Consider the following 23,061-nt stretch of genomic DNA (forward strand, 5'->3'; position numbering starts at 1 on the left):
TAATTGCAGTTATAATTGGCTCTAATTGCATTAGTCTTTGTTCACCCTTAAAAAAATGAAACCGACTTGGAAAGAAACATCGGTGTAATTTTGGCGTTCTTCTGCAGACCCTAAAAGACGCTGTTTTTGTGGGTAGATGTAAAATGGCCCGTCCTGAATGGGGTAAAACTAAGCGCTGATTTGCGCTCCCAACATTGGCTACACATTCAGCATCTATGTTGTCCACTTGGTTTGCAGTACTATGAATGTCCCTGCGTGTGTGTGTGTGTGCTTGCCTGTGCGTTTGTGTGTTTACATGCATCACTGTGGATATTGAAGAACATATGTGTGCAACTGTGATCCGTGTATCATTGTATATCTGTCATAATCTGTGTGTGTCATTTCTGTATGTGTGTGTGCATATGTGTGTGTGTATTAGAGTATGCTAGCGAGTGAGGGTTTATCTTTCTGACCATTCAGTCCGTGCAGTTAATCCTTAGATCATCCTCCATTCATCCCTTCATCCTCTACGCTCGTAGCCTAATCCTGTCATCCCTCGATCTTTTTAACTGTCCCTTTATCCCTTTATCTCTATCCTGTTTTCTCTGCGGCCGTGGGGTATCCATCCCTCCCTTCTCCTTCTCCGCTCTCCTCGCATCTCTCTCGCTCTCCCTCTCTCCATGTTTTTTTTTCTTCTTTTTCTGTGTGGCTGTGTGTGTGTGTGTGTGTGTGTGTGTGTGTGTCTGTGTAACGGTGCTCACACTTTCTGTCTTAAAATAAAATGCTGCATAATGCAGACGGGGAAGGTGTGAGGAGAGGGTGGGGAGCCGTGGGGAAGACTCTGCGGTGTGACCCTGCGCATCCAGACATGTCTGAGAGAAATGCCGGCTCAAAGCTTCAACAGAAGCTTCTTTTCCTCAAACATATACAATCTTACATTGCTGCTGAACCTGGACTTTTTTTAATTCTTTCTTTTTAAAAAAAAGGGCTAGAAGAAAGCCCTGGTGTAGGTTGTGAATGTGCTCATGAATAATTAAGGGAAAAGCTGTGTGGCGCTGCAGTGGATTCTGCCTCCTAGTGAAATGGGGGGCGGAGTTTGCTCACGGTGGTGCGAGCAACCCCTTTTTTTGCTCACCTACACGCAGAAATGGAACGCAGGGAAAGAGAGAGAGAGAGAGAAAATAGAGAGAGCAAGAGAGGGGGAGGGGAGAGAGAGAGAGAGAGGGGGAGGAGGGAGAGAGGCAGGGAAATTTTGAAGGTGGGACATATGGAGGGGGGCAGGTTATGTGGAAGAGAGAGAATGGGGGGTAGGAGGAGGAGAAACGCAAGCGATCAGGAAGAGAGGTAAAAAGAAGTGAACGGGGCAGGACAGAGGGTGTGGGGTGGGGGTGGGGGTGGGGGGGTGGCAGAGGGAAGAAAGACAGGATCGGAGTGACGGGGACAGAAGGGTTCAGAGACGCAGGAGGACGGGCTTGCAGGGGCAGCGAACGAGGGAGAATTCAAATCTGTGAAAGACATGGACAGAAGGAGAGAGTGAGCAGCGAGCCAGACCCAGCTGCAGAGAAGGAAGGAAGGAAGGGAGAGGGAGAGAGAGAGAGAGAGGAGAGGAGAGCAGAAAGAGGGTTGAAAGAGGAGACATTTTGGAGTTTCGCCCATATATACGATGATGGGACTGTACTACCCTTCGGTGTTGCCGGTGAGTGGATATTTGAGGCGCGCGCTCTGTGGTTTTCGGTGTTGTGTTCCTGTTTTTGTTGTGGCCCGTGTGGTGCTGAGGCACAAGCGGTTCACGTTCAGTGTAAAGAACCTGTACATGTTCACTGCGCCCATATAGTGTCTTTTCGGGAGGGTGAACATTGATAACGTTTCTGATCTCGGCGCTCACGGTATGGGGATTTCTGCACACAAAATAAGGCTCCAGGTCCACCAGAGAATATGTCAGTGTTCGTTGAGACATGAAAGTAAAATGGCGCAAAGAGGGTTTGTGGGCTTTTATGACCTGATGCTTATAAAATGTGAAAACAAGGAAAGGTGAAATGGAGAAAATGTAGGGGTAATTCATGTGATGTTTGTCATGTTTGTGTGTCCGTGTGTGTGTGTGTGTGTACACGTGTGAAAGTGTGCGAGTGTGTACATGTGCCTTGGGCCTCTGGTGATCATGTGAAACGTTTTTTTTCCCCCCATGGAGGGTTGGATAATTGAACAAAGGTACTGAAATAAAGTTTCTTTGGAAATGTGTAAGTGGCTGAGTGTGGGCCTGTGAGAGCTCTGCGTGGCCCCGCTGACAGGCTGTGTGGGGAGTGACGCTGGTCTGGCACGGGGAGCCGCTGGGGGAGGGGGAGCGTTGGGGTGAGGGTGAGGGACGAGGCGGGTAAAGACATTCTTTGTTGTCGTCCCAGCTGTCTTTGTAAGTCAGCCTGCTCTTTGAGCGACAGAGACAGGTGCCAACAAACAGTTGTTCCCCGTTTCTCTTTCCGCCCCAGTCCCCCAACTTCTCCCCTCTTACTGTGGCAGGAATTGTACTCCGAGCTCCAGCGCGTGCGGTCGTTCAGTGTTCAGTGTGTCTGTCGTCTAATGTTCAGTGTGTCTGTCGTCTAGTGTTCAGTGTCTGTCGTTCAGTGTTCTGTGTGTGTCGTTCAGTGTGTCTGTCGTCTAGTGTTCAGTGTCTGTCGTTCAGTGTTCTGTGTGTCTGTCGTCTAGTGTTCAGTGTCTGTCGTTCAGTGTTCTGTGTGTCTGTCGTTCAGTGTTCTGTGTGTCTGTCGTCTAGTGTTCAGTGTCTGTCGTTCAGTGTTCTGTGTGTCTGTCGCCTAGTGTTCAGTGTCTGTCGTTCAGTGTTCTGTGTGTCTGTCGTTCAGTGTTCAGTGTGTCTGTCATGCAGTGTTTAGTGTGTCTGGCGTCCAGTGTTCTGTCTCTCTCATTCAGTGTTGTGTGTGTCTGTCGTCTAGTGTTCAGTGTCTGTCGTTCAGTGTTCTGTGTGTCTGTCGTTCAGTGTTCTGTGTGTCTGTCGTTCAGTGTTCAGTGTGTCTGTCATGCAGTGTTTAGTGTGTCTGGCGTCCAGTGTTCTGTCTCTCTCATTCAGTGTTCAGTGTGTCTGTCGATCAGTGTTTAGTGTGTCTATTGTCCAGTGTTCTGTGTCTCTCTCATTCAGTGTTCAGTGTGTCTGTCATTCAGTGTTCAGTGTGTCTGTCATTCAGTGTTCTGTGTGTCTGTCATCTAGTGTTCAGGGTGTCTGTCGTTCAGTGTCTGCCATTCTGTGTGTCTGTCGTTCAATGTTTAGTGTGTCTGTCATTTAGTGTTCAGTGTCTGTCGTCCAGTGTTCTGTCTCTGTCGTCCAGTGTTCAGTGTGTGTCGTCCTGTGTTCTGTGTGTCTGTCATCCAGTGTTCTGTGTCTGTCGTTCAGTGTTCTGTGTGTGTCGTTCAGTGTGTCTGTCATCTAGTGTTCAGTGTCTGTCGTTCAGTGTTCTGTGTGTGTCGTTCAGTGTGTCTGTCGTCTAGTGTTCAGTGTCTGTCGTTCAGTGTTCTGTGTGTCTGTCGTTCAGTGTTCTGTGTGTCTGTCGTCTAGTGTTCAGTGTCTGTCGTTCAGTGTTCTGTGTGTCTGTCGCCTAGTGTTCAGTGTCTGTCGTTCAGTGTTCTGTGTGTCTGTCGTTCAGTGTTCAGTGTGTCTGTCATGCAGTGTTTAGTGTGTCTGGCGTCCAGTGTTCTGTCTCTCTCATTCAGTGTGTGTGTGTCTCGTCTAGTGTTCAGTGTCTGTCGTTCAGTGTTCTGTGTGTCTGTCGTTCAGTGTTCTGTGTGTCTGTCGTTCAGTGTTCAGTGTGTCTGTCATGCAGTGTTTAGTGTGTCTGGCGTCCAGTGTTCTGTCTCTCTCATTCAGTGTTCAGTGTGTCTGTCGATCAGTGTTTAGTGTGTCTATTGTCCAGTGTTCTGTGTCTCTCTCATTCAGTGTTCAGTGTGTCTGTCATTCAGTGTTCAGTGTGTCTGTCATTCAGTGTTCTGTGTGTCTGTCATCTAGTGTTCAGGGTGTCTGTCGTTCAGTGTCTGCCATTCTGTGTGTCTGTCATTTAGTGTTCAGTGTCTGTCGTCCAGTGTTCTGTCTCTGTCGTCCAGTGTTCAGTGTGTGTCGTCCTGTGTTCTGTGTGTCTGTCATCCAGTGTTCTGTGTTCAGTGTGTCTGTCATTCAGTGTTCAGTGTGTCTGTCATTCAGTGTTCAGTGTGTCTGTCGTTTAGTGTTCAGTGTGTCTATTTTTTGGTGTTCTGTGTATCTGACCTTCAGTGTATCTGTCGTCTAGTGTTCAGTGTGTGTGTCGTTCAGTGTTCAGTGTGTCTGTCGTCTAGTGTTCAATGTCTGTCGTTCAATGTTCTGTGTGCCTGTCATTCCGTGTTCAGTGTATTTGTTGTTCAGTGTTCAGTGTGTCTGTTTTTCGGTGTTCTGTGTAGCTGACCTTTAGTGTATCTGTCGTTCAGTGTTCAGTGTGTCTGTCGTCTAGTGTTCAATGTCTGTCGTTCAGCGTTCTGTGTGCCTGTCATTCCGTGTTCAGTGTATTTGTTGTTCAGTGTTCAGTGTGTGTTTTTCGGTGTTCTGTGTATCTGACCTTTAGTGTATCTGTCATTCAGTGTTTGCTGAGTTTGCCCATTTCTTTTAAATTTTTTGTTCTGTTGTGTATTTGCGTAATGCAGGCTTTTGCTCTCTTTACAGTTTGACCTCTTTCTCTCCCTCCCTCCCTCCCTCCCTCCCTCCCTCCCTTGTCTTCTGCCTCAGGCTGAAGCAGCTGTTATCTGAATGTTTTTCTTTAACAGTGAAAGGGGGATGGGAAGGGAAGAAATATAGTGGGAATTGATTTTAAAGGTGACACAGCCAGCCCCCATCTCCTGAGAAATAACAATGACACTGTTGATAAGAACGACAGTTCTATGTATATTACTATTTCACACACACACACACACAAACACACACACACACAAAAACATGTGCATGTGCACACACCCCATGTGTGCGCGTGTGTGCATGTGCGCATTTGTGCACGTGGACACAAATGTGAGGTCAGCGCAAAATAAACATCGCAGTTCATGCGCAGCCACAGTGAATGAAGGCCATGGAGCTCACGCACTGCACAAACAACAGTAGCTCTGCTCAGCCCAGGCAGCGCGCGGGCTGGCTGCAGAAGTATTTTCTGAGCTGCGCCCTAGCGCACGCCCTGAGGGGGCGGGAGAGGGAGAAGCTTACCTGCAGACACAGGCCTCCGCCGTCATCCGCGATCGCGTGAGCGAAGCGCGAAAAAAAAACAACCCTGCAGACTAGACTGCGCTTTCGGGGACGCTCTTAGACGCGGTGCGTACGCGCACGCGTCGCGCGGCTCTAATCCCAGCATGCACGGCGGGCGGGGGGGGGTAACGCTCGCCGGCTTTGAGACGTGTCCGCACGCTGTCGGCAGCCTCCCCGCCGCGGCAGAGAAACGGGGCGATTCTTCAGCTCGGCCCGTTCCCCGCGTTCGCGTCTCTCTCTCTCTGCGCAAACACGGCTGCGTCGCGATGGCCGCCGTGTCCAGGCGCTGAGCGCGTCCCATCTGCCGCGGGTGCTCTCTTTAGCCCCGGCACGTCAATAAGAAACGGCCATTTGGGGCCCCCCCCCTCCCCCCCACTCCACCCCCCATTAGCCCCCAGCTGTTGTGGCTTGCGGGCATCGCTAACTGCTAAGCTGCAGCTAAGGTGAGGTAGGCCCCGGCTTTATCTTTAACTCCCTCTGTGGTTTTTCATCTGCGGTTCTGTGAGTGGCCCCGCTGCTTTAAAGCCAGTCGCGTTGTGTATACGCTATCTCTGGGAGACCTTTGACCTGCGGTGATATTGACTTTTATTATCAAGAAGCCAGACCAAAGAAAAAACCACACAAATATTGTACATTAGTACAGAAGAATAGCATATAATAAGAGCAGACCATTCGGCTCCTCTAGGCTTTCTGGTTGAATTATTTTTTAAAATGTTATTCTGTACCACAGCTGAATGGAAAGTGTGTTTCAGTTAAATTCCAGTAATTCTCAGTGCTGCTGAAATTCCCCCGCGCCCCACAGCGACCTTGGTTTCAGTGGAATTTGTGGTCTAGTTACCTATTCCTGATAATACATGATGCATAACTTTAAAAAATATATATATATATTAATTAAACCAGTCATCTACAGAAATGCTGTATTACAACTGTGGTGTGCACATTACTGCTAACAGAACTGTATGAATATTAGCTAATTTTACAGTGTACATGACGAAAGGCTTTACAGCTGGTTGTCTTTAAGAAACTTGCATGTGCTCTTTGGGCCACAGTGCCTTGATCCTTTTCAGCCAATTAGCTTTCTGTGTGACTCAGTGGGAGGAGAGGAAAAGTCAGTTGTGTCTTTGATTGGTTTAAGCTTGGGCGGGAGTGGCAGTGAAGGAAGGCGCAGGGCAGCCTTATTAGGCGATGGAAGGTGGTGATATGAGAGCAGTCGATTGACAGGCTTGGGTCATATTTCTAGGTGGTGGAAGCTTCCAATGATGTGGTGGGGGTGGGACAAAATTCCCATCTGGCTTTTCTAAAGCAGGGTAGGAGTCCAAAGGGAGGGGGGGAGAACAGAGGATAGGGGAAAAAAAACAGAAGGACCGAACATTAGACATGTTTTACAGTCCCGGGGGATAGAGTGGAAAAGAAGGGAGGAAAAAAAAAGAAAGGAGGAGAGAAAGTAGAAAGCAAAATCGAAAACTTTTTTTACTCTGGAGAAAAATGTGGTTTAAATAACAAGCTATTGTTCCGTCAACAGCAGTCATTTCTGCGATGCACAGGACAGGCTATATAGCATAGCGCAACTTCTGTATCAATTGACAGCTCACTTGGTGGTTGAGGACTGAAATTCTAGGCTGTAACAGTCTTATACATACTCTCATACTGCTCTTAAAAAAGGGCTCACTTGAAGGCAGATTATGATACACGAGTAGATCGAGACACAGCTTATAGATTCGTTCTCATTCTTGTTTTTTTTTTTTTTTTTTTTTGGTAGTTTTTTTTTTTTTTTTAACCCTGTCTTCTGGGTGTACTGGAAAGCACATGGTGTCTCAGGTAACAGTGTTCCCTCTCCTGAGGTTGTGTGTCGCTGCGTGATGTCTTTTTACCCGCGGAGCCGCCGATCGCTAGGTTAGCGCCGGCGGCGGCGGCGCTGGGTGCAGCGGCGGTTGTGTTTGTGAATGACTGCGCGGACGGGGGCGCGTCGGACGCGGTGTTCGTGCGCCGCGCTCCGCGTTCGACTGCGTTCTGCTTGTCGCCGCTCCGGCGTTCGCGCGTTTGTTCGCAGGTTTGCCGTTGTTATGGGAGAGGGGAGTGCGGTGGGCGGAATGTTTGCGGGTCACTGTGTGTTGTGCTGGTCGTGCTGCCGTATGGGCGACCTGTGTGCGGTGCAATAAATTCCTGCTGGATCGTTTGTTGTCTGCGGCTGTGCTGATACACGCTCAGCACAGAGTTCACAGACCTTTTTCTGCGATGACATTTTAACCAGCTTGCTCTGCGTTGCAAGCATCTTGGGGGAATCGTATAAATTATGCAGTCGTTGGAAGGCAAGGCTATAGATGGGACATGTTTAGAAATACTTGTTATAATTGTTAGAATTCTTACTACTTTGTGATCTGCGTGTGATTTATAAATTTGGCACTGTTGTTTTTCCAAAACTTGTTTTTTGCTTTACCTCAGGATTTTCTGTCATTTATTGCATTTTCCAAGGTTAAGCTGCTGAGGAAATCTACAGTAGCTAATCGCTTGGAGATCTGTGTTCTCAGTTATCAAAAATCATATACATATACTTATGGTTATGGTTTTATTAATGCTGCTATCATCCACCTCAGTTTTCTCGCTTCCCCTCCCCCCCCCCCCCTCCTCTCCCCCTCTCCCTCGTTCTCTCTCCCTCTGTACAATGCTACCTTTTAGGGCAGCAGTGCCCTCTGTCAGAGAGCCAGGAATGCACATCTGACGACTCGCAGCGTGTGTGGCTCGCAGCAGCGCGCTGGACGCGGCGAGGCCCGCGGACGGCCGGGGGACGCGGCCTCCCTCTCGGTCGGATGCACGCTCGCTCGCTCGCGCATGCACGCGGCGTGCTGCCCTCCGGGGGGCCTCCATTTTGTTCAGCCGCGGCGCAGAACGCGATGCGATATTCCCCGCGAAAGATGGAAATAGAATCCGACGGCGTTCCCTGTGCGCGTGTGCGCGCCCACGCACGTGCGCACAAGTTCGTGTGTGTGTGTGTGTGTGTGCGCGCGCACATTTATCATGCCTTCCCTGAGGAAGGAGTAATGAAGAAGTATTCCGCAGCGGGCTTGCTTTGAGCACTTGGCTCCGTGGTCCTGACATTTTGTCCGTCCCGTCCTTTGTGGGTCTGTGGACAGGTGGACTCTGAAGGACAGGTGGACTCTGAAGGGAGCGCTCGCTCCTTGTGGCCTCGTACATGATGAAAGGCCTTCCGTTCATCATTTCGCAGTAGCGTGTGTATCGGACCTTCAGACCCTCAATAATAGATGCGGCCTTGGTGAATATTTCATGTTGGCCTGACGGAAAAACCGCTCGATGTCACAGAGATATGGAAGGAGGGAGAGGGAGGGGGTGGGGGGGGATGTGGTGATGGAAGGGGAGTGAGGCAGTGAAATTTAATATTTTACCTTATTCTCTTAGGGCAGTGTTAATGCACTCAGCGCAGGGCCCTGTGTGTGGCCGGACTGACAGGGCTGTGCAGCGTGCGGCCTGCTTGTGAGGGTCGAGCAGTCAGACCCTCTCTTTGTCTCTTTCAGGGCTCCCAAGACTCAACGGGGATCCAGGAGGTGCTCGTGCCCCCGCCCTTTTCCACCTTCCCGCCTCCGCCGCCCCCGCCGCCGCCGCAGAATGGGCTGGGGTTGGAGTTTGGAAACGGCGTGTTCGGCGCGGGGCCCCAGGGACCAGCGGAGGCAGGGAGCGGGACGATCGTCCCCACCGCTGTTCCCAACAGCTTAAATACCCAAGTGAGCGGCTGTTTTTTTTTTTTTTGTCAGCGATGCCATAGCCACCCTGCTTCGTAAAAAAGTCTAATTGACTCCCTGTTACAGTTACGTTGGCGCTTCTGTGTGTGTGTGTAGCCATGATCACCACGGCTGAAAGCCAGACAACAAATGAACGGAGCGGCCATTTTGTCTCTCTCCCTGTCTCCCAGCAGACGGACGGAAACTCGCAGATAGAGGGCCAGGGCACAGCCGGGCCAGGTAGTGGGACGGCGGGCGGGGCAGCTGGAGGCGACTCCTCCGATGACAAAGGGAGCCCCAAACGGCTGCACGTCTCAAACATCCCCTTCCGCTTCCGAGACCCAGACCTTCGGCAGATGTTTGGGGTAAGAATCGGGAAAAGCGGCCCTTGGCCTCTGTCTCAGCTAGGGGGGGATGAATAAAAGAGGCGGAAAAGGACAGAAAAGGAGAAATTGTAAAAAGAAAGGCAAGAGCTGTGTTGGCAAAAAGGAAGGAGGAATGCAGGGAAGAAACCAGTGATCAGTGGTGCCTTTTTTCTTTGACAATACTGCCCCCTTGTGGGAGGAGCATCCATTACAATATTTGGAATCATCTAGTGGTAGGCGAAGGGATTTCAGTGTCATTCATGGTAAATTGACTGTATTTATATAGCGCTTTTATCCAAAGCGCTTTACAATTGATGCCTCATTCACCCGTTCACACACACACTCACACACCAACGGTGAAAGGCTGCCATGCAAGGTACCAATCAGCTCATTGGGAGCAATTAGGGGTGAGGTGTCTTGCTCAGGGACACTTTGACAAACCCAGGGCGGGGGATCAACCCTCCAACTGCCAGACAACCGCTCTTACCTCCTGAGCTATGTCGCCCCACTGATTATCAGGACAGTGAGTTTAAAAAAGCAGTCATTATTCATTTTTTTCCTTTTCATCTTGATTGTTTATATAATTTATTAATTTGTGCCAGTATATTTATTTCAGGTGTTTTGTTTTTTTAATTTATTCTTGCTATTTAAAGTAAAGTAATGATGTTTTCTCATTCATGCCTCAAATCTCCGAAAGGAACATTAGAAAATATTTTGCTGTTTTGGTATCTGTGTCATCACGAGCTTGTTCTACATTTCACCCGTGATACTACGGTGGCTTTCCCTTATAATAAGAACGTGTTCTAGGTATTTACGTTTTTAATGTGAGTCTTACTAATTTGTTTGTTCATTTCAGCAATTTGGAAAAATCCTTGATGTTGAAATCATCTTTAACGAGAGGGGATCAAAGGTGAGTGTGCTGGCAAGTTTTCATAATGTCAGTAGAGAATATTTACCCAGAGTAGATAGACAACAAGCAGAATGTAATACTGCCTTGAATAGCGGTGTTTTTAGATAATTATTTACTGTTGTTTTCCTGATTTTATTGCTCCATCTGTCAATGTGTGTCCATCCTCTTCATGTTCTAACTTTTATTTTCCCCTGTCCCATTCTGTCTTTCTCATCTTCTCCTTCCTGTTCCTCTTTGTCCCTCCCTCTCCCTTATCTCTCTCTCCCGTCTCCCATCTGTCCCTCGTTCCCCCTCCATCTCTTATCTTTCCCTCCCGTCGGCCCATCTGGCCCCGCCCCTCGTCTCCCCTGTCTCGGGCTCCTCCCAGGGGTTCGGGTTTGTGACGTTTGAGACGAGCGCGGACGCAGAGAAGGCCAGAGAGAGGCTCCACGGCACGCTGGTGGAAGGGCGCAAGATCGAGGTGACTCACCCGTGTTCCTGACTTCCATGTTATCATGCCTTTTGCACCTGATTTGATGTAACACCCCCCTCCCCCCCCCCCCCCACCCACCCCCCTATCCCCGCCGTGCACACGGTGTACACTGGTCTTGCTTTGGTGTTGCCTTGTGCCAGTGTGCTGCGGTGGGTGGGTGGGGGGGGCGGGCGGGCGGGTGTGTGGCTGTCCTGGCTGAGCCAGGCCGGTGGGAAGCACCACTTTAGGCGCATGTCCTGTTTCCCACGTCCGCCTTCTGTTCCTTCATCCAGTTCTTCCCTCGTTTTTTTTTGTGATACTTGGTGTTTTTTTTTTTTTTTTCCCTCAACTGGATTGGTGCATGTTCTAAAAAAAAAATTTTTTTTTTTCATTTTTAATACTCTAAATTTTCCATGGGTTTCACTGTCACTTGTGATTGTTTCCATTATGCATCAGTGTTTACAATTCTGCATGGGCATACAGCTGTGAAGGTTCCTTCCTCTCTTGTTTGGAGTATTTTTGGATTTGTTTTGGATCGACACGAGAGTCCTGCATGGGGGGTCGTGTGGCTGGCCTGTACCATTGTCCAGCTTTTACTAAATGTGTTGCACAGACCAGCAGAGAATGACCCTGGCAGTTTAAGGAGTCCGCTCGGGCCACCGTCCCCTGTTTCCCGTTTGGGCTAATGGGGCCTGAGCTCAGGCTATTTCGAATCAGAGCGCACTGTGGCGAAAGGCAGTGGAAATTCTTCACCTGCAAAGCTTGCTTTTAAATAATGGAACATGGCGACACCTGTTCAAAACCATATTATTGCCAATGAACGTTTAATTTAAAAAAAAAACGCCTTCCCACTGAATAGATTTTCTAAATGCGTTGCCCACAAGGAGTCCGGCCCCTTTTTAAAAAAAATTCAAACAAAGGCGGTTTTGCACGTGTAGCAGTTGCCGTCAGTCCGTCGCTGTTGCACGGTGTCTACAGCTCTGCCTCCCTGTGCAAGAGAGCTTACCTTTTGCATGTGTTTGCGATGGTCTGGCTGTTGTGTAAGCATCTGAGTTAACGCATGGGTTAAACCGGCATCTTCAGGCCGTCAGCGTGGGATGCACAGAGGCTTTCATGCGTCTGTTACACTGTGAGACGAGATGAATAAAGCTTTCATTACCAGCAGTGCTGCATAAGCACCAGCAGCCAGACCTTATCTGTGATGCCCCCCGGGCACTGCTGAACCTTGACTCAAAAAACTCAAAGATTCCTGGCAATGATTTTAGTCCTACAGCACCCGTGCTATTTAAATTTCTTTCTTCATTTCCATGGCAACAGCTAAATGTTTATGCAGGCTCACACACACACACACATATGCACACACATACACGCTCTCACACGCACGCATGCACTCACATTCTGACGCACACGTACGTTTACACAGGCATGCACGCGCACACACACTCACATACACACACTCACACACACACATAGCACTACTACACATTACAGGCATTTACAACGCATGCGACACAACAAGTGCATCAGTTCAAAGTGCATACAAACATACATACAACATACAAACACACAGACACACACGCACAGGCACACACACTCACACATACATACGCACATACAAACACACATATACAAACACACACGCACACACTCACACACACATACACACAGACACACACACACACACACACACACACACTCACACGCATTCACACACACATACGCACATGCAAACACACACACACACACACACACAGACACACACACACACACACACAAACACACACACTCACACACACACGCACGCAGAGTTAAGCCTGCTGTCTGAGAAACTATCCTGGGTGTTTGGCTGATCTGGCGGGAGCCCCACAGAGGGGAGGGTATTAGAGGAGCGCTCCAGGCCTCCTGGGGGGCTTTGATCTGGAGCCGCACGGTTACCCGCACCTTCTCTCCTTTCCCCGGCCTGCACCCCAGTGTTCACGCATGGGCCTCTTCCTCTCTGCAGCCTCAGCCGCGCTGCGTGTGCATGACTCTGGGTGGGTGGGTGGGAAGGGGTGGGGGGGTGTGGTGTGGTGCCTGTGGGCTGGACTGTGCGTTCTGTGCCGCCGCGGCTTGGCGTGTGCATGACTCTGGGGGGGTTGGAGGGGGTGGTGGGGGGGAGGGGGGGTGTGGTGCCTGAGGTGTGTGCGGAGTCGTGCGTGTCGGTGCATGCGCAGGCATTCCGCCTCTGTCACCTGGAGCCGCCCTCGGCGCTCTCTGACGGACGGGCGGCGGCGGTGCCATTTTAAACCCGATCCTCTCTGTGGCCCGCCGGGACGGTCCTGCATGGCGATTTATGGACCTTATCTTTGTGCGGCATGTGGCCAGATAGGCTGACCAAACCCCGAGCTTAAGGCTCAAAGTCTTAGGACCGCTCCCCATTTGGAGAAGCCGTGTGGAGGCGCAGAGAGTGTTTTCTGACCTAAACGGCCAAAAGAAACCAGTAACTGTATGTTTAGTTGCGCAAGTTGCATGTCTTAGTGAGTTCTGAGGCTATCCCGTGTCTCTGGCCGCTGTTGCTCTGACTCTGCATGGTCGTTGGAAGTTTAAACGTTTTTGCCCTGTGGTAGCGACCCTTGTGTTCCACTGAAGTTTGCTCTTCTCTCTGTCTGATGAAAACTCTGCTTTGGAGAAATCACGTTCCCCTGACAGTTTCGCGAGCAGAATGAAGCCATGTCAGTGGCGTAACCTGTGAGCTCTGACACGACGCAAAATCTTTTCCATTTGTCTGTTTTTCAGTCTGTCTGGCCTCTCCTGTCGGTGTGCAACGCACACTGGTGTCAAACTCCAGTCCTGGAGGGCCGCAGCGTCTGCTGGTTTAACTCCAGTCCTGGAGGGCCGCAGTGTCTGCTGGTTTTCGGGGTGTTCCTGGCGCCCGCGGCACATTAAAATTGGCGAAAGAATCCGCACGCCTTGTTCTGAGGGCCTCAATTGGAAGCCGATTGAAAAGGGAACAACAAAAAAAAAAACGCGCAGGCCCTGCAGACCGCAGTGAATTTAGTGTGACGCCCCCGGACGTAAAGGGGACTGGGTTCCTCCGGACGCAGAGTTTTTGTCGGGTCGCGGGTGCGGCTGGATAAGAACACGCTGTTCACGGATAGCTCAGGGTGACCATTACCGTCGGCACGCATCTCCATTTCATTCCTCGCCGGTCTCTGACAAATGTGAGCAGGGTCGCAGCACAGGGACTGCATGCGGTGGGTTGTGTGCCTGTGGGAAGCTAATAGCCACTGTAATGAGTTTTCACCACATACGCCTGTGCCATGGCCCCTGGTCCTGCATGGTTAATTGTGAGCTGTTTCCAGGGAAACCCGGTTCCAGCCATCATTTGAAACAGTGAAAAACTTTAATTAAATAGAGTTTCTTGGACGAGATTCATTGCGTTGGACGTGAAAAATCCCCTCTCCTGCTCAGCTCCTTGACTCAGGCTGTGAAGCTGCCCGCTTTGGTTCTCTGAGCTCTTCCAAACTGTGGAGCGATATTAAATGAGGACGATATTAAAACGAATGAGTTCGCCTCATGATATTGTTTCAGATGAAGGTTGCGAATGCTTTCTGTTTTTGCACGCAGACTTACCTCCAGGCTGTTTGTTGTGTTTTGGACTTTTGCTTCGGTTGTGACCTCTCGGTTGATGATTGGTTCGTTTTGCGTGTGACACTGTTTGCATGACGTTAAATTCAGAGCTTGTGACCCTGCTGGTGTGGGCGAGTGCGCATGAGCGAATCGGAGAGAGATGGAGGAAGGAAAAGTGCTCTCTCTCTCCCTCTCTCTGTCTCTCCACGCTATCCTCTTTTCTTTTTCTCCTGATCCTTTTCTCTTGCCCTCTGTCTTCATGCCAGTTAGGATTTATCCTGCCTCCTCATAACCCAAGATGGCCCCTCCCTTTGCCTCTCTCACTAAGTCACCCTTCACACCTGTCTAACTTCTGTGTCTGTTTTGTGCCTGGTCAGTCTTGTTGCCTCTGTCACCTATATTCTCATTCTCTCTCTCTCTCTCTCTCTCTCTCACTCTCTGTCTCTCTGTGTTGCTTTGTCTCTCTCTCTCTCTCTCTCTCTCTCTCTCTTTCTCTCGCTCTGTCTCTTTCTTGTATGCTTTTTGTATTGTGCCAGGTAATGTAGTTTGGGGTTTGAAAATAGGGCTCAATGAAATTATTTCTGAATCACTTCCTTTCTGCCTGTCTCTGTCTCATTTAAAAATCAAACAGAAGTAGCAGTATTTTGATATGGCTTGGCATCATAGTTTTCATATGATAAAACATGGCCTGCATAAAACAAAATTTATATAGTGTCCCATCTGGTGTTCACCGGGGACTTTACATGTTGCTGTGTTGATTCAATTCCTAATTTCCTCCAATCAGTCTAAATTGTAAGGCCACAATTGAGTATGTCTTGCCATTTAAATTTTACTTTTGTTAAGAGTAATTTAGAATTCTATCACAATTCTATTCTCTGACTTGAAAATGGCATTCTGGGATATGTAACTGCCGATTTGTTTTCCTACTTCATTCCCTGTCTCTTGGAATATCAATTTAATATCAGTGATTTACAATATATATGTGCCCGTTTTATATGGTGGCATTTAAACTGTTTGACACATTAGATAATTAACCCCAGGGTTTTTAAAATTTATTTTACAAATGAAATGTATTCAGAGCAGACCTCCTCTCGTCTCGAGTCTTTGTCTCTTTCTGTCTCTGTCTCTTTCCTCTTTTGTCTGGCTGAGAGTAGTGACCTGTCCCCTGAGAGCTAGGCTAACACAGCAGGCTGTGCGCTACAGAGTTCAGCGGCCTGCTCAGAGACATATTCCCTCTGCACTGTGACCCCCCCCCCCCCCTTATGTTCATTCCCTGTATTTGGGGACTTATTTTTTTTTTCAATTTATTTGTTGGGTTGTTTGTTGGTTCATTTATTTATCATATTTTTTCTGTTTCCCTGATGACTTCTATGTGTGTTGTTGTCAGTCTCCACGGTAACTGCTCGCGTGTCCTCACGCCGTTTCCTCGGCAAGGGTAAGTTTTGTACGTATGACTCCATTGCTGACTGACCCCGCCCACCCCCTCAGAATCTAACCTAACGAAACACACAATCAAACTTGCTTTTCTAATGGGGGTTAATAGTTTTCTAACTGACTGAATTTCTCATTCATCCTCTTTCTTGCTTGTCTATTGTAGGGTTAGAGAGAAGCATATTTTTAGAGGAAGGTACAATAAAAATTATAAAAACATGAATACACATAAGCAGAGGCAGAACCCAATACACTGTTAGGTTAAATACATAGAACAGAATTAAGTTGGCAGAATCCTGTTTTTTTTTTTTTTTTTAAGTTTTTTTTTTACTTGACCAAACTATAGTGTAGGAGAACATCTTGTACATTTTAACTCGATGGCCTTCTGTATCCTCTAGGACATGATTGTGTTCCATGCTTTAATGTTTTGTCATGCTCTGCTTTTCTGTTTCATGTCTAGCTTTTTTGGCTGGTGTTTGTGATTACTATGTCCCACGGGACCTTAGAGGACTGAACTGTTTTTAACATGACTGGACGGTGCTGGACCGCAGAGGAATGTTCTAATCTTGACTGTAGGATGATGTGACGGGTCGTATTCTTAGCTTTGCTAAAAATTAGGCGTTGCTGCCTCGAGAGATTTTGGGGACCTGCGGGGGGAAGAACAGTGTATGCCATAACGTGCCTCACTTCTTACAGTGCAGCGTAGTACTATAATAGTTTGAGTTGAACTGAAAAATAGGGTCGAGGCTTTACTGGCTGTCGGAGAGAGAGAGAGGTTTATTGGGGCCGCAGGACGTGCCGAAATATGAAATGCCCTTTCCCTCTCAGCCAGTCGTGCGCATTGCAGTAATCTGGCAGGCAAGAAGATTAATGCAGTGAATTTCCTCTCGTTCTCCCAACTGACTGTAGTCATGCTGTGAAAAATAGCCTGCAGCTCCGTAAGGCCATCTCCATTGTGGTTGATTTTTATTCTTTTTTCATTTTTTTTTTCATTGCGGTTCAAAGTGTCGGCTTTATCGCTGAAACATTTGATGTTTCCTCCATTGCATTTTCAGTTTTTTATCCTGACCGGCATTCTCTTTTCAACCGTCGTAGTCGCGTCAAAGTCACACTCAGGTTCAGTTGCGTTTGGCTTCTCTGTGTTTTTACGGCACGTTTGTCTCGTTAGCATTCTGCTAGGTACAGATAGTCCAGTAAGCGTATATTGGCTGCCATCTTTGGACGCGAATACTTTTGCGTCTTTTGTTTTGTCCTCGCGGCATTCGTCCTTAATTTAAGTATTCATGAAACCGCTGGTGATGCACATGATAAATCATGTCCTTCATCTGGTTGATTTCCCTTAACGCTCACACGATCCTAAAAGCACCTGCTCAGCTGCGCAGCACAGCGACAGAAGGATGTTTTTATTCCAAAGGAGGGGGCAGAAACCGAGTGATTTGTGCGGTCATTGTTTCGAGCGCTAGGCCTGATCTCTGTGTTGTCTCGCGTCACGCAGTAAATTCTCGCCAGTTCTCTTTGTTGGAGACTGCGAGCTCTGGTTAGTGTCCAGCCTCTGATTAGATTTATATCTCTGTTGTTTGAGGGCCACTCTGACAACCCTGAAAGAAAAGCATTGGGTAGCTGAGAGCAGATTGTATTTTACTTGAGAAAGGGGGTGGTCGGGGTGGGGGGGTCTGGGTTATTTGTTTATTTATTTTGAAAGGGGGGGGCTCCTTCCCTGTCTTTTCTTTTATATTCTGTGGTTGTTAATTGGTTTGGTTTTTGGATGATGTGTGAACATTCTGCATACTAGTTACAGTTTGTGACACCAAATATTAATGCCTGGCAGTGTTTCTACTTTTGTTTTTAACTTTCATCTGGTTTATTTTTGGCTACGATGATTGCTCTTTGGTCTCCTCTGTCTCTTCTCCTCCATCTCTCTGGTGCACCCTCCACCCTCCACATTTCAGCAGTATTCGTAAAAGAATGGTCACCGAATCAAATAGCTTTTCTGTATGATGCACCGTGGAATTTTACTTTTTTATTTATTTTTAGAAATGTAGATTGTCTTGGTGTTGCTTATGTAGATTAAATGTTTTCTCTCTCTTTATCTATCTATCTATCTGGCTATCTGTCTCTCTCTTCCATCCATCTTTTTTGTGTGACCCTATTTTTGAATGTGGACTGGCTCCTGTCTCTTCTCTGCATCTCTCTCCCACAAGCCCCCTCGCCCCTATTCTCCTCTGTATGCATTTGATTGGGAGTGTTGTAGATCGTTTTGATTGGTCTCTATGCTGCATCCAGTGCTTGCTGATTGGCTGCTTTTGGTTCTTTATATGCTCTCTCTTGTGATGCGCTAATATCTGGCTGCGTGCGATTTCTGTATTTTACTGTTGCATTATTTTTTTGTGAACAATTTTTTGTTGACTCCTCCCCTAATCCTTTATTTGAGGTATCAAAGGAATGCTTTTGTCTTTTATTTTTGGGGGTTTGTGGTTGATTTGGGCGGGGGGGCTTGTTGAAAAGTTAAGCTTTTTAGCCTTTTAAACCCATGCAGAATTGTATGACAGAATTCAGAAACTTAATGTGATATGAATGTCTGGGCCATAGCTGAATTTTATTTAGATTCTTGTACAATGTGTGTGAATACATATAGGATTGTCAATGTGCAGTGTGATGTGATGTTGTAAGGGTGATTCACAAAGTCTGAAAATTGACTTTGGTTCATCACACACTGATTTGCCCATATTTAATAAAAGATTACATTATCTTTCATATATATTTGCATAGGATCTATCCCTGCTGTGTGCTCAGAGATAAAATGGGTGGGTTCCAAATTCTCATAATGAAACACAAATGTACTCCGTATTTTCCAACAAACATTCCATTCCAGGGTGAAAACAATGTTTAGCAGCTTTTTACCAAATTTCTGACACTAAGTTCAGTTGAGTTCAGTATTTTGCACATACTTTGACCATAGATATTATATATATTAACCCCGGCTCATCTCATACTTGGGAATATGGCAACCAAACATGTTGAGAAAATATTTTTGTCACCAGAATGGAAAATTGGTGTCATCGCTTGGGAACATTTCCAAACAACTCAATGACTCACTATGACAATTTAATGGATAAACGTGCTAGGGAGCTCCCTCCCTTTGCAGAATGTCTCACACAAAGTTGAAATGCTGCCGCTGCCTTTGATACCCAGTGCCCTCATGACCAGTCTCACAAATGCAAACAGAATTCTTGGAAAATTAACAAAATTTCAAAAATAGCTTGAGAATAGTCAGGGGGGTAAAAGTTTGTTGGCAATGAGGCGTGGATCCTATGACTGGCTGAGACACGTAGGTTTAACTGGGCTCTGTTGTGCTGTGCGCTAGCTCGTGACAGCTATGTCCCGTACCCTGTTTTTGGAAACTATTACTTGCCAGTCACGTATGCTTAATTAATACTGATGTCATGCTGAACACTGGCGTGGCTGTTATCTGGCCATTCACTGAGTTTATCGTGACATCGAGTACGGTGATCAGCTAGTTAGTTGGATACATATTATCACGCGAACCTGCAGTTGTGTATAGTTTGCCAAGGCTTGTGCTTAGTTTATTTCCACATTACCCATTTGTCATGTCCTCCCATCAGCCCCCGTTCACACTTCCTCCCACATCGGTCACTTAGTTACTGGGCGTGTGCACTCGTCATAGCAACCATTCTGACATCACAGGTCTTCGCACGGTCATTAGTCCAGAGCAGAGGCTCCTTTCTAACTATGCAATCCACTGGCAAGCACATGCTTACACATAGCAATAGGGTATAATATTGGTTTTACATTCAGGATTAGATTAGCAACTGTAGATGAATGAAAAACTTTAAGAAAAGGTTGGGGGGGGGGGGGGTGGGGGGTAACACTGCTGCTGACAGATTGACTGATGGGTATGCAGGCTTCAAAGATTCCACAGCAGATCCAAGTTTCTGTCCTTACCCCAACACTTATAAGAATAACCAATGGCTCAACAGGACAGTGATACTGTAGGCTTCTAGTAGCAGGGTGTCAGGGAGAGGATTAATCATAGACTGTATATATTTTTTTATGATGATACAAAATTGATCTAATGATTTTCTCAGTTAATTCTGTAAGATGTTGTTAGATTATGGCTTGCCTGAGTTGTCTCCCTGGCCATTTTGATGTGCTGTTTACGCAGATTCCCTCTTCTTCCTGTTGACAGGTGAACAATGCTACAGCCAGGGTGATGACCAATAAGAAGATGGTCAGCCCATACTCCAATGGAGAGGCTCTCAGCTCGCTGCCCTACGGTAACCCCGCCTCCTCCTCGCCCCTTACGTTTCCGCACCCAATAGCTGCTCATAGGCTGGGCTGGTGTACTCCTGCAACACCCTGCGTAACATCAGCTGCTGCTGGGGCTTGCCGCTTTCATTAACGTGGCGAGAGCGATGTGTTCTTTGGGATGTTTTTTTTTTTCTGCTGCTTTCGCTTTCGTTTCATTGTCATCTTCCTCTTCCTCTTGTTTTCTCTCTCTCTCTCTTCCCCTTGGTTCCCTGTATTCATCTTATCTGTATTCTCTATATTTCTGTCCGTCTTATTTGGCATTTTTGTTTTCTCCTGGGCCCCCCCATCTCACCCACCCCCTCTCCCCCCCCCCACCCCCCTTCCCCCCACACTTTTCTGGCTGTCAGCTGGGTGGAAGTTGAGTCCAATGGTGGGAGCCATGTATGGACCGGAGCTGTACACAGGTGAGGTGCTTTTGTGTTGTGCGTCTTTCCCATTTACCCCCATTGGTCCATAGTCTGCGGTGGCCTCCGTGTCGTTCGGTTAAAGTTGCCGGCCGCGTCAGACGGCGAGCGCTTGAGTTGGCAGCGCTCTCGGGAGTTCCCAGCGCTCATCCCGTTCCTCCCCCTTTTTCCCCCCGCTCCCGCTTCTCAGTTCCAGGGTTCCCGTACCCCACCGCTGCGGCGGCGGCGTTTCGGGGGGCTCACCTCCGGGGGCGCGGTCGCCCCGTCTACAGCGCCGTCCGAGCCGCCGTCCCGCAGCCCACGATAGCAGCGTACCCCGGGTAAGGCGCTATACGCAACACGCAGACACTGACATGCACACGCACACTTACGTGTACACACAGAAATACACAGACTGACACTCACACACACACACAAACACACATGCGCAAAGACATGCACGCACGCACATACACACGCGCGCGCACACACACACACACACACCGCTGCATGTTGCCTGTGTGTGTTTTGGCTGGCCAATCTGGTGTTGGAGCAGTGCACATACGAATTTAATGATGAGTGAATAATTTTGCACATTTTTGCAATAGGAAATACCACTTCCATATCTAAGAGCTAAATGCTGGACAAAGGTGCCTGTAAAATGGGCATTAAATTAGCTTTTTTATGTATTGTTATTAAAGGTGCAGTAACTATTGATGGAAGTTGTATTTCAGCACGCATGCTGCATGGGTGTGAAATAATTCTCTGTCTCTCTCTCTTTCTCTCTCTCTCTCTCTCTTTCTTTGCCTCTCTCTGTATCTCTGTCTTTCTCTCTCCAATCTCTCCTCCCTCCCTGCATCTTCCAACTTGTTTTCTATCCATTTCTCACATATTCAATTTTCCCCTTGGCTTTCTGTCACTGAACTTTTTTCTACTTTCACTTTTGTCTTAAATCCTGTTATCCGTTACTACTTCATTCTTTCTCCGCTCTCCCTCCTCTTCCTCCTTTCTTCCTCTGTCCCCTGCTCTGGTTCTGAATCTCTCTCAGTGTGGTGTATCAGGATGGTTTTTATGGAGCTGCAGATCTATATGTAAGTAAAAAGATCATCTCCTCTCTTCTCTCTCTCTCTCTTTCCTTCTCTCCTTCTCTGTCTCAGAGTGTTTTTACCTGTGTGCATATGTAAACGAAATACATTGAGCCGTGTGATTCTGGATGTTGTAGAATACGTAGAAACTTCAGAAAGTTTATTTCAAACGTAATTTCAATTTGTGCCTTCCCTGTGTTTGTGCTCCAAATGGCTTTCTGTTGCTAATATTAGTTTATACATTTGTATGTTCGTGTAAGCAGAAATTGTGTTTCAGTGCCCATTTTCTCTGTGGGATGCCAGGGTTAGGCTAAGCATTTGGGTGTCGTATACATTCATAATTGGGCGGCTCAATGTGTGCACGAGTGTGTGTGTGTGTGTGTGTCTTAGTGTGCGTGCCCGTGTGAGTGTGTCCAGGTTGACAATAGCTGTTTCTGTTCTCTCTGTAGAATAGTGTTTCAGGACTCTGTCATTAATACCAGAATGCCTCAGGTAGGGTCCACATGAACCTCAGTTTGGATTATTATCGTTATGATGACTGTTTTGATATTGATCATTTTGAATCATAACAGCTTCTCTGTTTTTTTTCTACTAACTCACTGGAATCTGACAATGGGTGGTCTTTGGAAAGGGGGTAGCATTTTTATCGTTTGTAATATCTTATGACTATTAGTAAATAATATAAGATATATACCCTTAGTACTGCTGCAGTTACCTAATACTGTGCATATGGCCATTTAAAAACATTTTTAAAGATATATTATTAATTTAGTTCCCAATTATCTTGCTCATAATTTAGCTGTAATGGCTTTTAGCTGAGAAACTTCACCAAGTTACTCAGGTCTTAGATACAGGCCCTTTGTACCTCTCGCTGACTGCAGGTGGCAGTTCTGGGCTCTTTTGTTTGTCTAGGACAGATATCTCACAGAAGTGTGCGCATTCGTTTTCATCCGTGTGCAAAACGACTCATCGAAGCTGCACAGATATCAGCGAGGGGAAAGACGGCGGCCGCAGCCGTCCCGCGTAGATTACCCAGAGTGCCCCTCTGCGGCCTCGTAACGGGGGGCCAGCGTGTGGGTTTAGAGACGGGGTCCCCTTGCGGGTTTAGCGATCGTCGGCGTCCCGTTTGGAAGGAGGGGACGCAGGGCTGTGTTTGCAGGGAGGAAGCCGTCGCAGAGGAAGACGGCCACGTCTTTAGAGGCCACGTTTAGGAACCGCACCCAGACCCCTTCCCAATGTCTCCCTGCTTCTGTTTTTCATTTGAAGCATGCTGAACTGATCGATGTCGGCATGCAATACACACTTACTTCCTCCCCCTCCTCCCCTGTGTAGACATGCCCCTGTATCCCTCTCTCCTCCCTCCCTCCCTCCCTCCCTCCATGCTGTCCTCTCCCTTATGCCTCTTGATCCTGTTTAATAATATCCTTTAGCAGAACCCCCCCCTCCCCTTTTGCCCAGGCGTGTGCAGGAATGCTGGGAGTTGTACATGATTAGGGTAGAATGCAGTGGCGTGTTTGATCGGGAT

The 23,061-nt window shown here is 47.7% G+C and overlaps 1 protein-coding gene across 7 annotated transcripts in view; it reads left to right on the plus strand.

Moving 5' to 3' along the window:
• Window positions 1-23,061, plus strand: part of LOC135248893 (RNA binding protein fox-1 homolog 2-like) — a 41,232-nt gene that overhangs the window by 13,543 nt on the left and 4,628 nt on the right. Inside the window, exons 3-11 of one of the 7 annotated variants that reach the window (XR_010328521.1) lie at window positions 8,770-8,976; window positions 9,165-9,338; window positions 10,195-10,248; window positions 10,616-10,708; window positions 19,947-20,034; window positions 20,416-20,472; window positions 20,663-20,792; window positions 21,500-21,542; window positions 21,986-22,028. Coding sequence is in view for 6 of the 7 variants with exons in the window: in XM_064323944.1 (XP_064180014.1) it covers window positions 1,643-1,675; window positions 8,770-8,976; window positions 9,165-9,338; window positions 10,195-10,248; window positions 10,616-10,708; window positions 19,947-20,034; window positions 20,416-20,472; window positions 20,663-20,792; window positions 21,500-21,542 (879 nt within the window). In the remaining variant the exon portion in view is untranslated. Of the gene's footprint in view, window positions 1-1,396; window positions 1,676-6,963; window positions 7,058-8,769; window positions 8,977-9,164; window positions 9,339-10,194; window positions 10,249-10,615; window positions 10,709-19,946; window positions 20,035-20,415; window positions 20,473-20,662; window positions 20,793-21,499; window positions 21,543-21,985; window positions 22,029-23,061 lie in introns of those variants that run through there. The other 6 variants (XM_064323944.1, XM_064323945.1, XM_064323942.1 and 3 more) reach the window with 6 other exon arrangements.

This window comes from Anguilla rostrata, chromosome 2 (assembly GCF_018555375.3).
Source record: "Anguilla rostrata isolate EN2019 chromosome 2, ASM1855537v3, whole genome shotgun sequence".
In the NCBI taxonomy this organism is placed as follows: domain Eukaryota; kingdom Metazoa; phylum Chordata; class Actinopteri; order Anguilliformes; family Anguillidae; genus Anguilla; species Anguilla rostrata.